Source organism: Erpetoichthys calabaricus, chromosome 2 (assembly GCF_900747795.2).
Source record: "Erpetoichthys calabaricus chromosome 2, fErpCal1.3, whole genome shotgun sequence".
In the NCBI taxonomy this organism is placed as follows: domain Eukaryota; kingdom Metazoa; phylum Chordata; class Cladistia; order Polypteriformes; family Polypteridae; genus Erpetoichthys; species Erpetoichthys calabaricus.
The window spans coordinates 37,012,191-37,027,346 of record NC_041395.2 but is presented as its reverse complement, the minus strand read 5'-3'; the positions used below and the strand labels follow the sequence as shown (position 1 = coordinate 37,027,346).

At 36.1% G+C, this 15,156-nt stretch overlaps 1 protein-coding gene across 2 annotated transcripts in view; it reads left to right on the top strand.

The window, feature by feature from the left end:
* Positions 1-4,890: 4,890 nt before the first annotated feature.
* mettl17 (methyltransferase like 17) overlaps positions 4,891-15,156 on the top strand; it is a 37,829-nt gene continuing 27,563 nt past the window's right edge. For both annotated transcript variants that reach the window (XM_051922323.1, XM_051922322.1), the window contains exons 1-5: positions 4,891-5,038; positions 7,302-7,455; positions 10,439-10,624; positions 12,564-12,666; positions 14,149-14,230. In XM_051922323.1, the coding sequence (XP_051778283.1) occupies positions 4,976-5,038; positions 7,302-7,455; positions 10,439-10,624; positions 12,564-12,666; positions 14,149-14,230 (588 nt within the window). In that variant the 5' untranslated portion in view covers positions 4,891-4,975. The remainder of the gene's footprint in view (positions 5,039-7,301; positions 7,456-10,438; positions 10,625-12,563; positions 12,667-14,148; positions 14,231-15,156) is intronic.

The window sequence follows — 15,156 nt, the reverse complement described above, 5'->3', positions numbered from 1 at the left end:
AAAACAACTGGACCCGTGTACAATAAGAATTGTCTCAACTCAGTTGCTTTCCACCGTAGTCTTTCAAAAAGTGAACGGGGCTTCCTTGCAAACTCGTTAGGAATGAAACCACGTAACGCTACCAACTTATCAGAAATTAACGACACTTGACTGGCTGAAACACGGCACTGTAGTGGGCCATTGCTTCCTATCCACAAATCCAAGAGACGTCTCATTACTCCTAAGCATACAAGGTGCATGTAATCATGCGGGAATCCCTTAATCATACTGATGCGCTGTGCAAGAAAGGACAGAGCCGGTTATACTACCTTAGAAGGCTGGCGTCCTTCAACATCTGCAATAAGATGCTGCAGATGTTCTATCAGACAGTTGTGGCGAGCGCCCTCTTCTACGCAGTGGTGTGCTGGGGAGGCAGCATTAAGAGGAAAGACGCCTCACGTCTGGACAAACTGGTGAGGAAGGCAAGCTCTATTGTTGGCATGGAGCTGGACAGTTTAACATCTGTGGCAGAGCGAAGGGCGCTCAGCAGGCTCCTATCAATTATGGAGAATCCACTGCATCCACTTAATAGTATCATCTCCAGACAGAAGAGCAGCTTCAGCGACAGACTGCTGTCACTGTCCTGCTCCACGGACAGATTGAGGAGATCGTTTCTCCCCCAAACTATGCGACTCTTTAATTCCACCCAGAGGGGTAAACGTTAACATTCAACATTATACATAGTTATTGTCTGTTTTTCACCTGCATTGTTATCATTCTTTAATTTAATATTATTTATTGTATCAGTATGCTGCTGCTGCAGAATGTGAATTTCCCATTGGGATTAATAAAGTATCTATCTATCTATCTATCTATCTAATCATATCTATGATTTCTGAGAGAGGTGAAGATTCTACATGGTGTGCATCATCATCTAATGTTTTAAATGATTCACCCGTTCGAAGACTTGCAGTGGTTTCTGGAAATGTCATACGATGGTTTACATATACTCCTTTTTGTACACACTTATCACAACTGTGATATCCAGTGTGTGATTTTATGCCCTTAATAAAGACTCTAGCAGGTGCATCGCAAACAACTGAAGATAAAGTGATGAAAAATGTTTTTCCTTTCACAGGAAATCCTTTTCCAATTGTTTTTAACTCATTGACTAGAGCACTCAAGTATTCAGAAAGTGAGTTTGGTTTTGAACATCCACAGAACAATGCAATCAAAACTGGAATCTTGATATAATTCTTAACAATTCCAAGAACTGGCCAAAACTGAAGTGAAGAACTCTTAAAAATAGGAAGCCCATCAAAATTAAGTTGCAAATTAAAAGTGTGTCCACTTGGAACAGTTGACCATACCTTTTCAAAGAAAGCTCTCAGAGAATGTTTAATGCCAAAGTAATGAAATGAACCACCACCAAGCATTTCAACTGTGTAAGCAGTCTTAGTTTTCAGTAAGGACCTTGCATCTTTTGGCAAAAAAGCATGATTAATTCTGAGTATAGTTAGTAATGCAGATAAGGCAATTAAAGGGATACTGAACTGAAGAGCCCAATTTCTCAAACTTGCCTGGAGGGTGTCCTGGTAATCGTTCTGCCCACAATCAAAGTTATCATCACTGTCACTCTCTGACTGACTGGATTCCAAATCATCACAAGAACAACCAAATTGAGAAGTTTGAATCTCATCCACATGTATTTCACTGTGAGTGATTTCAATCCCACCACTAACCTGCCTTTCATTCTCCAATGAATCTATCAACTTATTCACCCTCTTTATAGCCCTTTTTCTCAGATTAATGCGTTTTACATTCCATTTTGCCCTGTCCATATTACTATGAAATACCAAAATATACCTGTCAATGCCCAACTACTGTTCAATGCTGCAAAAGAAAAGAAAGGGACAAGAAAATATTATTTATATAACGTATACATAGTGCTACGATTCAAGGCTTATACAGTGACAAACTACATTATGAGATACACAAATAAACGTTGCCTCCGTTCTGATTGGAACATTGTAAAAAGCTCCAATTGAGCACTCATTATTTGTCAAGACATACCTTAACAAAGTTTAAGTCTGATGCCACGTCCACCATTGTGCGTCTTTCACTCTATAAAAATAAACTCACATTCGCGGGTTTTTACGTTTGCACTTCCGCTCATGCTAACTAAACGCACTAACAGCGAAAAATTTCGGTGTTTCTAAGCGGTTAAAAACTTAATATATCACGTGCTAAAATAAATACCAAATTTTAACGTTACTTGCTTGCCTTCGTCACCGCTTATTATATTTAATATCTGGATATCATAAGTATTTAAGTAAAAAAAAAAGCCCGCCGAATAATTTAAAAATGGCTTATATAACAGTTTAAGCACGTTACAGCACCTTGCATACTATGCAATTAATTGGTTACGTTTTTCATAATATAAACATTTTAACATGAACGATAATAACCAACACATAATATATGAAATAATCGAATATTAACTTACCGCTTCACCATCAGTCAACTACAAACTTTAGTGTCTGACTGAATGGGCAACTGTTCGTCACTCAAGGTGTTCTCTCATTGGCTAACGTGAACGTCAGAAGGCAGTCCGATAGTTATCTCAATGGCTGGCCACAATGTCAATCAAAGAAATTACCTTTTTTTTTTTAAGCACAGATTGAGAAAATTCGAATCCACAAAAAGGCTGAAAGCAGTCATGGCAGATGCTGGATACTTGTCGAAAATTCTGCCCGCCGTTTATAGTGTTTAAAATTTGGAGAAAGTTTGTAAAGTTCACGATATTTCATCCTTGAGATGTGTTTGTTTGTACTTGTCACAAAGAAACGAGATTTCTCAAATAAATAAATAATAAAACTCCGTGGTCAGTCTGATATTTACACGCATTTTGTAGCCGGCTCTTAACCACACCATCTTCGATTTTGAAATGAAAAAAAAAATATATTGACATATGCTAACTGTAAATATTGCATTTTATTTTAAAGACACCTCACCATGAGACGTCACTGCCCTATTCTGAGTCATGCATCCAATCGCAGAACTATGCTAATGGCCCAGTACTGGCCCACATATGCCGTACCGGAAGCTGATTTGGCGGATTCATCAACTGTGCGCCACATGTGGCCCATATCCATCATGCCGCTGCCAGAAGTGAACCAGAGGTGCCAGTTTTAAACCAGATGTGGCCCACTTGCGGCTGCTATCTGGGATGCTATTGCTCTATATGTAAACCAGTTAGGGAAACACCACGTGACCAATGAACAACGCTAAATGGGGGTTTATAGTGTTGAAAAACACAACCTCCTTCCCAACGATCGGACTTTTATTTACTTGGGTCACGTTCATTTCCAGCTTTAAAAGTTTTAGGAAACTTGACCCTCTTTTGTTGGAGGGGTATGTGCAAGGAATTGAGTTGAGTGAAGGAGTGGAGGATAGTGTTAAGAGAAAGGATGATCAGATAGGAAGACAAAAAGAGAGAAATGAAAGATGAGGTGTAGTGTAGAATCAATAAGGCAGGGAATATATAACAAGACAGGAAAGGACAACAGGTAAACAAACAAATTGATGTGACAAGTGGTATACTGTATAAAAATTATGACTGGTGAAATATAAGATGTATAATCTACAGTAGATATACATGAATAATACATATACAGTGAAATGAAAAGGATAGCTATACTTCCTTAGAAGACTGGCGTCCTTTAACATCTGCAATAAGATGCTGCAGATGTTCTATCAGACGGTTGTGGCGAGTGCCCTCTTCTACGCAGTGGTGTGCTGGGGAGGCAGCATAAAGAAGAAGGACGCCTCACGCCTGGACAAACTAGTGAGGAAGGCAGGTTCTATTGTAGGCATGGAGCTAGACAGTTTGACATTCGTGGCAGAGTGAAGGGCGCTCAGCAGGCTCCTATCAATTATGGAGAGTCCACTGCATCCACTAAACAGTATCATCTCCAGACAGAGGAGCAGCTTCAGCGACAGACTGCTGTCACTGTCCTGCTCCACTGACAGACTGAGGAGATCGTTCCTCCCCCACACTATGCGACTCTTCAATTCCACCTGGGGGGGTTGTAAACGTTAACATTATTCAAAGTTGTCTGTTTTTACCTACATTTTTATTACTCTTTAATACTGTTTTTTTTTTGTATCAGTATGCTGCTGCTGGAGTATGTGAATTTCCCCTTGGGATTAATAAAGTATCATCTATCTATCTATCTATCTATCTATCTATCTATCTATCTATCTATCTATCTATCTATCTATCTATCTATCTATCTATCTATCTATCTATCTATCTATCTATCTATAAGTGCCTTGAGCATGGGAAAAGCGCTATATAAATAAAATGTATTCTTCTTCTTATTATAGATAGATAGATAGATAGATAGATAGATAGATAGATAGATAGATAGATAGATAGATAGATAGATAGATAGATAGATAGATAGATAGATACGAAAGGTGCTATAGAAAAGAAAGGCACAACAGGTATATGTGAAATGCATTATAGTAAATAGTCAAGAAAGGCAGAGTAGATAAACTATCCACTGGAAACTGGAATTTGATTCGGTACATAATTTTAAAACAAATAGAAACATTAAACAAGAAAATATTCGCAAAAATCTTAAATTTCATTAATTATAAAGTTCACATGATTACGTTGATGAAGTGTAAGGTAAAAAAAAAAAGTTGTAATACTTTTTCGAATTTAGGCAAATTTTGATCAGATACACATTTTTCAATGCACTGGTCTCTTTGAAATAAGATCGACATCTCCCTCTTTGGAAAACACACCTGTCTTTCAGTCACAAAGAGGTGTTTCCTAAATATCCCGGATTGAGGTTGGGAGCATGCGCTGATTCCTAGAACACATTTCAGAACCTATTTTACGTAATTGTTTAAGGAGGACCGGCGGAATGTTTTTGCAGTAGGACCAAGCGGAAGTTGTGCTTTACACGGGATAACAACAGCAAGCATGGCAACCTTGTGCCGCAGAGCTTCGCGCGTGTGCACGTTTGGTAGGAAGTTAGCTTTGCGGGTAAGTGTGGGGATTTCTTCGATATCACGTAAATGACAAGACTGCTTATTGGCAACTACTATTATAGCCAGCTACTTGTTCACATACCTCGTGCAAAATAATTACTTTTTCCACGTTAACAGAAAAACAGATGCCTTTGATCAATAACATTTTAAGTTTTACACGACCCGACGTGGGTATCTGGGTCAAATGGGGTGGCTTAGCTGGCACACTATAATGAGTGAGATTTATTTTGGTGTTAAAATGGCACCATAAGAGGTTAAATGTCTTTGGGTCACCCCGGTTTTCACAGTTTCGTGAAAAGAAAGATCTTTGTGAAGCTTCAATTGTGGTTTGTCCAACCCAACGTGAATACCAGGGTCAAATGGGCTGGCAAAGTTGTCACGCTGTAATATCTAATGAATGAGATCCACTGTGATGTTTGAAGGACACTGTAAAAGGTTAAAAAGCCTTGGCCCACTCCCACTTTTTCACCATTTCAAGAAAATATAGATTCTGTTGTTAAGCTGTAGTGGAGTTTTGTCCAGCCAACTTTGCCAGACCTTCTGACCCAGGTACTGATGGTAGTCATGGAGTCCAGATGAGAATGCAGAACAATTCTTTGTCTGCACAAAGTTATGTGCAAATGTCTCTGTCAATGGAATGAGAAATCAGTTAAGTAATTCATCTGCTTTTTTATGTTTTTCTGATTACATCACCTCACTTTACTAGATATGCAGAACTTTATTACCCCCTTTAATCATCTCACACCACCAGTAATTTCTGACTCGTCAATTCTAATATTCTGAACACAGCTTCTTTAAGCGGGTTGTTTTGTGGATTGTCCTATTTCCGTTCGCTCATTATAACCGTAGGATAATTACATTGGTATCTTCTCAAAGACATGGCAGAGATCCCTTGATCTCTTACGATATTTTATAAGCCAGTGAAACTTTTTATTGTCTCAACATTTTTGTTTGGTTCTGTTGCTTTGAATTTTTTTTCTTAAGCCAGTTTACATTGATGTTGAACATGTAATCAGTTTAGGTATGTTGTGTTTTTGCCTTTATGTCTATTCAAGTGTGGTTTAAGTGATTCTTGGAGCATTTTATTAAACTGCTATTCATTCTGCTTAGAACCTGTGCAGAGCACATTCTTTCTTGTTGTTTGTCAGTTAATCGGCTTCTGCAATATGCTTCATGTTCAGCAGATGTTGCTGCTCTGCATTTACTTTCTTTGTTTATGCAGGTTATGACTTGATTTCTCAATCACTACCATCTGAGCTTAGAAATATTGAATCATTTTCACTTTTCAAATCTAAACTTAAAACTCATTTGCTTAAGACTGCTTTTTCTCTGATTACAATTGCTCTGTCTGATTTTAATTTTTGTATTTTAGTTTTGTTAATAATCAGTGTTTTATCTATTGTTTGTTGTCCTTGAGTGTTTAGAAAGGTGCCTACAAATAAATACAATGTATTACTATTATTGTTATTATTAATCACTTTGCCATAAATGGTGACCACAGATCATGGCCACCTGGTGGACGCAATGTAAGATTTTCTGAATATTTTCTTAAGCACTTTCACCAAATATAAGGGTCCCAGAAGCCAATGCCAGGCACCAACCTGCTGTAGCTTCTCCACAGCCTTTCACAGGCCACATTCACACACTCACCTGTACTTATTTCATTTTACAATTACCAATTAACTAATGTAGAAGTGCTTGAAATGTTATAAGAAAGCCAGAGCAGCTAGAGAGAGAGAAGGGAAAATGTTATTTGGAGAACATGCAAACTGCACTCAAACATTAGCAGGGCCAGGATTTAAAAGTAGATTGTTTCAACTGTGATGTTGCAGTTATACTCATAATGTCAAAATTCCTTGCTTCATTGGATAATTTATTTTAATCCAAGGTAAGGCTTAATCATTCTGGAAAAAACAATGTACTTTGAGCAACTTGTCTAACAAATCCCTTTATAGGTTACTGTTGACAAACCCTGCCTTTTTAAAAAATTCCAACAATTAACCTGTTGTGACTCATCAGCATCTCTGTGTTTATTGTGCTTGTACTAAGTATGCCCTTTTCAGTTTTTTTTTTTAATAGCAGAAATCAGCCACCAAGTTCATCTTACTAGAATTGGACATTTCTAATACTTGTGTATTTTTTCCTTTATCCTTTAAAAATGTTTATGCTAAGCTTATGTATAACCATCCATATAGAGCCATATGATTAGTAGCATCTGAGAAGTAGTTTTCTTATAGGTTTTTCTGTTTTTCTTACAGAACCAAGCAACTGTAACTACACATGAAATCCAATTGGATAATACCTCACAGTTCTTAGACACCACACCATACCGGAAGCATCCTGGTATTACATCAATGAATATGGTTTGCTTACCTCCACCATTAGAAGATGCTGCTAAAATACTTTTGAACAGTAAGCTAAATATTTTATTCTACAAAATGTTATTCATGGTATTAAATTATGTGCAGTTCAGTTACTTTTTTAATCTACATAACCTACTTGTAGCAGTATCTATTGAATTGATTACTCCTCCAGTCAGGAGCTGCTTTGAAACTTACCAAGGAAGGAAAAAATATTATTGTTTGTTTTTGTTTTTAAATCTGTCTTTTATTATATTCCCTGTAAAAGACAATATGTGGAATATTTTAACAAACTGGATTCACATTGGACAAACTGAGATCAGTGTAAATAGCTTGGCTAAATATTAAAACCCTTTATAAGAGTTAGTGTTAATTTTTAATTATTCAAAATAATAAATGTTTCTTTTATAAATAAAGAAAAAACATGAGTTTCATTCACTATGGCTTATTAAGTAAAATTCAGTTGTCTTTATATATTTGTTGTAGAAAATATTGTGCTAAGATAAGTGCTTCTGTATGTACTCTGTGACCATCTGAAATGTGAAGTACTTGATGTTGGTACTGGCTGTCAAAAAAAATGGTATCAGTGCATCCTTGCCAGGAAGGTGTCACATCATTAACACTTTCTCGAACCTAAAACCGAATTACATAATTTTGCTAAGTCTGCAGCATTGGTCCACATTTGCGTACAGAATTAAGGTAACACAGCTGGTCAAATGGCACTCCCAAGTAAACAATTTGGACATCAATTATTTTTGTTTTCTTCACATTTAAGTGAAACAAAAGATCATGTTTGTCATTATACATCAAAGGCCAGTATCACAGTGGTAATGGAGAAACTCATGTTCTATCATAGAACCAGTACTCTTAACATGAGAGTCAACATTTGTTAAACTCAAGAAATCTCACTAGAGGCTGTTCTTTCTAAATTAAATGATGTTCAGAAGTCTCTGGAAGCAGTGACCATTTTCTACAGGTTCAGCATTGAAAGTGTTGTGGTTATCTTTGTCACAATTTGGTTTGGCAGTCTTTTTGCCAGAGGTAGAGGTAGGAAGCAGAAAGACAAAGAGGTGTGCCTGCCTCTAAAATCACTGGGTAGCACCAAGCCACTGTGGATTCACTCAGCTTTTACTGAATGATGAATAAAGCCATTCAGATTTCTAATAGTCCATTATGTCTCACCAACCCCTGAGCATTCTGCTTCTGTCTCGTAATTATCAACAAGCTTTGAGATCCATGAACTTAATATCTTTGGGTTAATATGTAATGAATATCTAAGTGTTTTTTAAATTGGCTGTAGGGAAGGATGTATACTATTAGTTATATGTTGTACATTCATATTGATATTTTATTTGTTTAAACCTCACCAAATTCATCCTCTTTAATAAAACCCCTGTGTGCGTCTATGTGTCCGTGTGTGTGTGTCTTCTGGTGAAGTGGACATGCGCGGGGCATGGTGCGATGCTTCAAAGGTCGCCTGACGGGTCACACAAGACAGAGAGGGCGGGACCTATAAAATATTGCGCGGACGATCCAATCGGATTTCGGTAAATGAGGTAAGACCTAAAACATAACGCACGAAAAATCCAATCGGGTACTGAGACGCAGAGACCAGCTTCCCCAAAGAGGTGGGATTAGTGTTTGTTGTTGTGCAAGTGTTCACTCTGAGGATGTCAGATTTGCGATTAACAAACTTGGCCTGGTAAAGTGTAAAGTGTCAGTCGTTGAAGGGGATTTCCTAAATATACGAATTTTCATGATATTACAATAGGATGACTTTTAAAAGTTGATTTATTTTCGCGCACATAAAATCCGTTGCTGGGGAGACGCCACACATACAATAATCAGCTGCACGCCAGCACAGATTAAAATACTTGCTGGAGAGATGCATTACTGTGAAAGAAAATTAAAGGCACACAATACAGTGACACATATTACAGCCACATACAAGCCAGGATTACTGTAACAGAAAATAGACGGTCCCTTGCCATTTAATATAGACTGTTCCTACTAATGTCTATGCACTACTGTTCTAGCGCCTGTTATTGTAACAGGCTTAATGTCTAGTTGGTAAATAATGTTATAATAGCATGAAAATATTTATATTACATGTACTGATGGAGGGAGAAACTTAGTTACCAGATTTTAGTTGGGTCTGCTCCCTCATGAAGAGAGAACCTGTTTTTCCATTTTTTTCCACAGACCAACTTATGATTTTAGTTTCTTAAGGAATTCACTTTGGCTAGAGTTGCTGGTTGGTGCTAAATATACAGAATATATTTCAGCTCACAGGATGTTAGCTGACATTAAAATATGTGATTTGCCGTGACAAAGAAAAGTGCAAGTTTATCTTTATACTACAAAGTTTTGAAATGCTGATTTAATCATAGTGTAAAATATGCTGGAATATGTTGGAACTCTTAACCATTTATATTGTCCACATGATGATTACAGCTGAGATGTCCTGAGTGGCCAAATGGTTTCAGATTAGGTGATTTTCTGCTGCAGAAAAGTGAAATGTAATTGAAGCTAAAGATCCAGATAGGCAAACTTGTGGAGCTTTAGCAATCAGTTTCAATGATCTTCAGTAAATCACTGAAAACACTGCCTGTTTTGTGTAAACCACAAATAAGACATGTAGATGAATCATCAGTTCTTTAATTTTTTTAGTTATTTACTTACTGTCTTATTTGACAGGAGATTCGGTAGAAAAAGATCTGTCCTATTGGCTGTTAGTAAAAAATGTATCAGTCAAATTTCAGTGTGTATTTTCTTGCATATGGCAGTACTGTTCAACTTTTAATTTCCTAGCAAAAACCTACTTCAAGAATGTCTTTGAAATGTTGGTTCTGAACTTTAATTACCTGTTAGTTTTGGTTATGGCTAATTTTTATCATCTTTAAGAAGTATCCTATTTTTATTCTTTTATCAAAGATTATAAGACAATTTCTTGTGCAGAACCTTTTTTTGATTAATCGACCTCACATAAACTGTTTTTTGTTTTTTTTTTTTTCTTCTACCCCTCTTTCTCTCAGAATGCTCAATAAAACATTTTGAAGAGCGGTCAAGATTTCTGTGTAATTTCCTGTGGAGTAGGAAACGTCCAGTGGAAGACTGGGTGATTCAGCAGAAAGCACAGGAACTTGAGAGAAAAGCAAAACAGAGGCTTCAGAATCATGCAAAAAGTACAGATTTGTCTGGAAAAGAAAATGTGGATAAAGGTACAAAAAATTCCTAACTATTATTAATTTGAGTGTGTAGCTAGTTTAGTCAATGATGCATACAAATGTACTATTTATATAATAAATGCAACAGTTTAAATAAAGTAAATATAAAGTTTGAACAATCCAAGTACTGAATAGTACAAAGATGGCAGTACAGTGAACATAAAATATAATTCATCAAGTATAATATTACATGCTTTATATATGACAGTTGCATTTAAGTTATACATGTTGAGTTCCCTAATCCAAAATTCCAAAATCTGAAACTTATTGAGCTCCACATTTTGGAAAATTCCACACCAGTGTCTTTTATAAAACATTGCTTAGATTTGAATGTGAAAATAGAAAATATGCATATACCAAAATGTGATTGTGAATAACATATGTGCAGACTCAAACCAGATTTATTCTTTAGAGCAGTTTGGAGAGGTGAGTCCTCTCGTAAAGCTCAGAGCACTGCTAAGCAACAAAACAAGTCGATTAGCTTTGTCCTTTGTGAAGTAACACAGTAATACCAGTGTGGCAGTTCAAAATTGCTGTGCAGTGCTGTTAAATCTATAGATGACCTGTGCTTTAATTGAATGTACAGTGAAACCTCGGGTCACAAATGTCTCTGAACATGTACAAATCGGGTTACGACCAAAAAGTTTGCCAAACTTTTGCATCTGTTCACGACCACACACTCGGATGACGAACAAGCCGGTTTTCCTTCTGGTTCGTACGTGCCGATGATTTCCGCAAGTGTTCAGTCTCTCCCTGTACCTGAACAGTACATTGTTCTCAGTCAGACGTGCATCGCGCAGAGGGACTTTACCTCAAAACTGTAATCTCCTCTCCACCCAGTTCCTCCTCACTTCCTTCATGCCAGAACTCGACTCATGCAAGGTTAGTTTTCTTGGTTGTTTATGGTTAGTTTTTGTATAAATTATGGATTTTTCAAATGTTCATTTTTTTCCCTGTGCTTAAAACTCATTAAAAAAAAAAAAAAAAAAAGTGTTTACAGCGATCAGTTCATAAGGCTATTAGCATGAACTCCTGCAGTGTTACTTTCTTGGTTGTTTATGGTTGGTTTTTAAATAAATTTCGGATTTGTTCAAACCTTCTTTTTTTCCCCCCTGTGCTTAAAACTCGTTAAAAAAAAAAAAAAAAAAAAAGTGTTTACAACGATCGGTTCGTAAGGGTATAGCGTGAACTCTTGCAATGTTAGTTTTTCTCTGTTCAAGGTTTTCTCAGTGTTTTTCAATGTTTTTACATTTAGTTTACTATTACACTGTGCATTCCATGGTATACTTAACTATTTTTGTGTTTAAAAATCTTTAAAAAAAAAATATGTTTACTTTCAGCTCGTACGGTCCGGAATGGATTAATTGTATTTACATACAATCCTATGGGGGGAAATTGCTTCGGGTCCTGACCAAATCGGGTTGCGACCAGAGTTTTGGAACGAATTACGGTCGTGACCCGAGGTTCCACTGTACCTCTTATGGTTAATCCAGCAGCTTTATTCTTCCTAGGTGTGTTTACTGCATTATGAATGCATTAAATTGCTTTGATTATTAGGAGAACTGGGCACTGCTACAGATTGCCTTTTTATGTTGGAAAAGATCTGGAGATATTGGAACAGCTTATCTATTAGTAAACAAACAAGCTTGAGGAACTGAATGGTCTCTACTTGTTTGTCAAATTTCCTTTGCTCTAAATAAACCAAATTTTACAGTCTGCAACAATTTTGTAACCTTTGTGTGCCAAAAGAATTAACCTAATTTTGCAAAAATGTACTTCTAGGTAGTCCTGACAATAAACTTTTAATCTGGTTTCCTTATTTTTTGGCATATTGCAGTATATAGTTCTAAATTACTTAATAGATCTATTCTTACTTTAGTATAATAACTAGTTCTTATTTGCCTCTGAAAGTGTCATTTTATGTTTTTTGAAGACCAGCCAAATTTACCTTTGGATGAGTTGCATTTTGAAGAAAAGATACACAGAAAAGTTTTGACAGACCTGAAGAAAGCAGTCTATCACTGGAAACCAGTCAGGTAAGAAAAAAATTATCCACATAAATTATTTATTTTTTACATCAATGTTATTCTTAATATGATTTTGTTCCACATTTTAGGCTTTTATAGTATCTTCTCTTAAGACAGCGTTTCTCAACCTTTTAAGTATTTGTGACCCGAGTTTTCATAACAGTTTTAATCGCGCCCCCCCTAACGTTTTTTTTGAAAGGATCCCACTAATACCAATTTGTTCTTTTTTTAATCAATGATCTATCATAGATGCATATTTTATTATACCTACTTAACTTTTATCGACATTTATCTAACTTTATATTTATTTTTCTGGTATCAGAATATAGTTTGTTAATTTGTTTTGGTTTCAATAGATGTATTTTTGACATTTTCGATTCTTGTTTTCTTCTTTTTTTTTTTTTCACATCTTCGCGCCCCCCTTTTTGTTACTTCGCGTCCTCCTATGGGGGCCCGCCCCACAGTTTGAGAACCACTGTCTTAAGATATATTCATATATCCATTACAGTAGTGAAACCTTACAAATGTACAGAAGTACAATATATGTAAATTTCTTAAAGAAACAAATACAGCTTATATACATGGTTAGTGGGAAAACTGACACATTTTGTAATGCAAAATTTGTGGATTTTGCCATATACATATGCAAAAAGATACTCCAATTGATGAATAACGATGATATTCCTGTTATAGCATGATATCTCTCTTTTTTTTTTTTTTTTTAATTGTAGTTTTGCAAGCTAGACTGAAATTTAATATATGAATGTACCAGGAGTATTCATGAAATTCATAGATTTTAAGAATCCTGGCATAGAGGATTTGTAATTATTCAAATCCAAATTATTTCACCGTAATTATGATTAGGATTCTTAAACAAAATTTAATGATTTTTTGAGAATCCATAAAACAGCCAGGAAAATAAAATTACTAGAAGGATCTTTGGCTGCAGAAACTCTTGCTGTCCAAAAGACCATTCAGTTGGATACTATCGCCTGCATAGTTCCACATGCTTATTTTGTCTGTTGCTACTACAAATGCACTAATAATGGTATTACAAGCAAAATAAAAGAAGGTAAACCTTGGTAACTCATAACAAATATTTTAATATTATATTCTGAAATGTGTCCTTTTTAATTCTTTAAATATTTCTGTACAAACTTTTTCATTGATGGTTCATCGGAGACTAGAGTATGTTCCTATATCACTGTAAACTCTGAGTAAGTAAGTAAGTAAGTATCTATCTCTCTCTCTCTCTCTCTCTCTCTCTCTCTCTCTCTCTCTCTCTCTCTCTCTCTCTCTCTCTCTCTCTCTCTCCCTTCCTGTTGGTAAAGGTAAATGGTGCTATATGTGGTGTGCCATTACCCCCAGGCTCCCTCTTGCACCTTACCTGAAAAATAAAAATACTACAGATAGAATAGTGTAATTATCATTTCAGGGGAAACATATCACTGTTATGCTTTATTCAATTGTATTTGCTTAAATTTAAATCAGGTACAATGAGGAACTGAGTTTGATTTATGCAGCTGCCAGGCTAGATGGGGGATATGCTGCTGTGTCAAGGGCTTTGCATGAGGTATGTAAAATCAGCAATGTTCTGTTAGACTTATAATGTGTTCTTTGTCTTTGATATTTTCGCCTAAATGGAAATGCCTCTTTTATTTAGCATTAAGTTTGAAAAAGGTGCTTTGTATTGGTTGCTTTATTTTCACATTAAGTTTAATGTTAATCTAGTTTCAACATTAGCTTTTGTTTAGGTGACAGCTATATGAATGTTGTCCTTCACAAGTTCTGTAATATTACAAAATCTCCTTTTTCATATGTATTTTGCAGGAATACTAGTAAACAGATTATTTACATATAGTCTTTTTTCAGTTAAAGGTTAACAATCACAAAAGAACAAAGAAGCCTTACTTGAGCTTGTTTGGAAATATTTCTTTTTGTTCAATATCAGCAAACATTCTGTTGGTGGCTTGTAATCCACAGAACACCACCTAGCTGTTTAATCTGAAGTGTGAACATGTGCAGTATGCTGTGTTTAATTTAATTTTATTGGAGCTTTCACATTGACAGGCAAAAGGGGATAAGCTGGTCATTTTTATTGATCAATTGTAGTTGATGATGAGATGAACTAATGATTTGCTGTATTAATATCACATATAATTGAAGCATGTTAAATTTCATACTATATCTTATAAAAGCAATAAGACCACACTGTATTGACTCCAAAATTTGTACATTAAAGGAATGTTTGTGACACATCAGTAAATCTTTGTCTGAATTGCTTTTTCCTGAACAGGGGTACTGGAGCCTATACCAGTTGGCATGGGACACAAGGCAGGAACAAACCCTGGACAAGGCTCCAGTCCATCACAGGATGAACACACACACACACACTCACACTCCAACCACACACTAGGGCTAATTTAGCATCACCAATCCTCCTAACTTACATGTCTTTGGACTGTGGGAGGAAACCCATGCAGACTCCACACAGGAAGA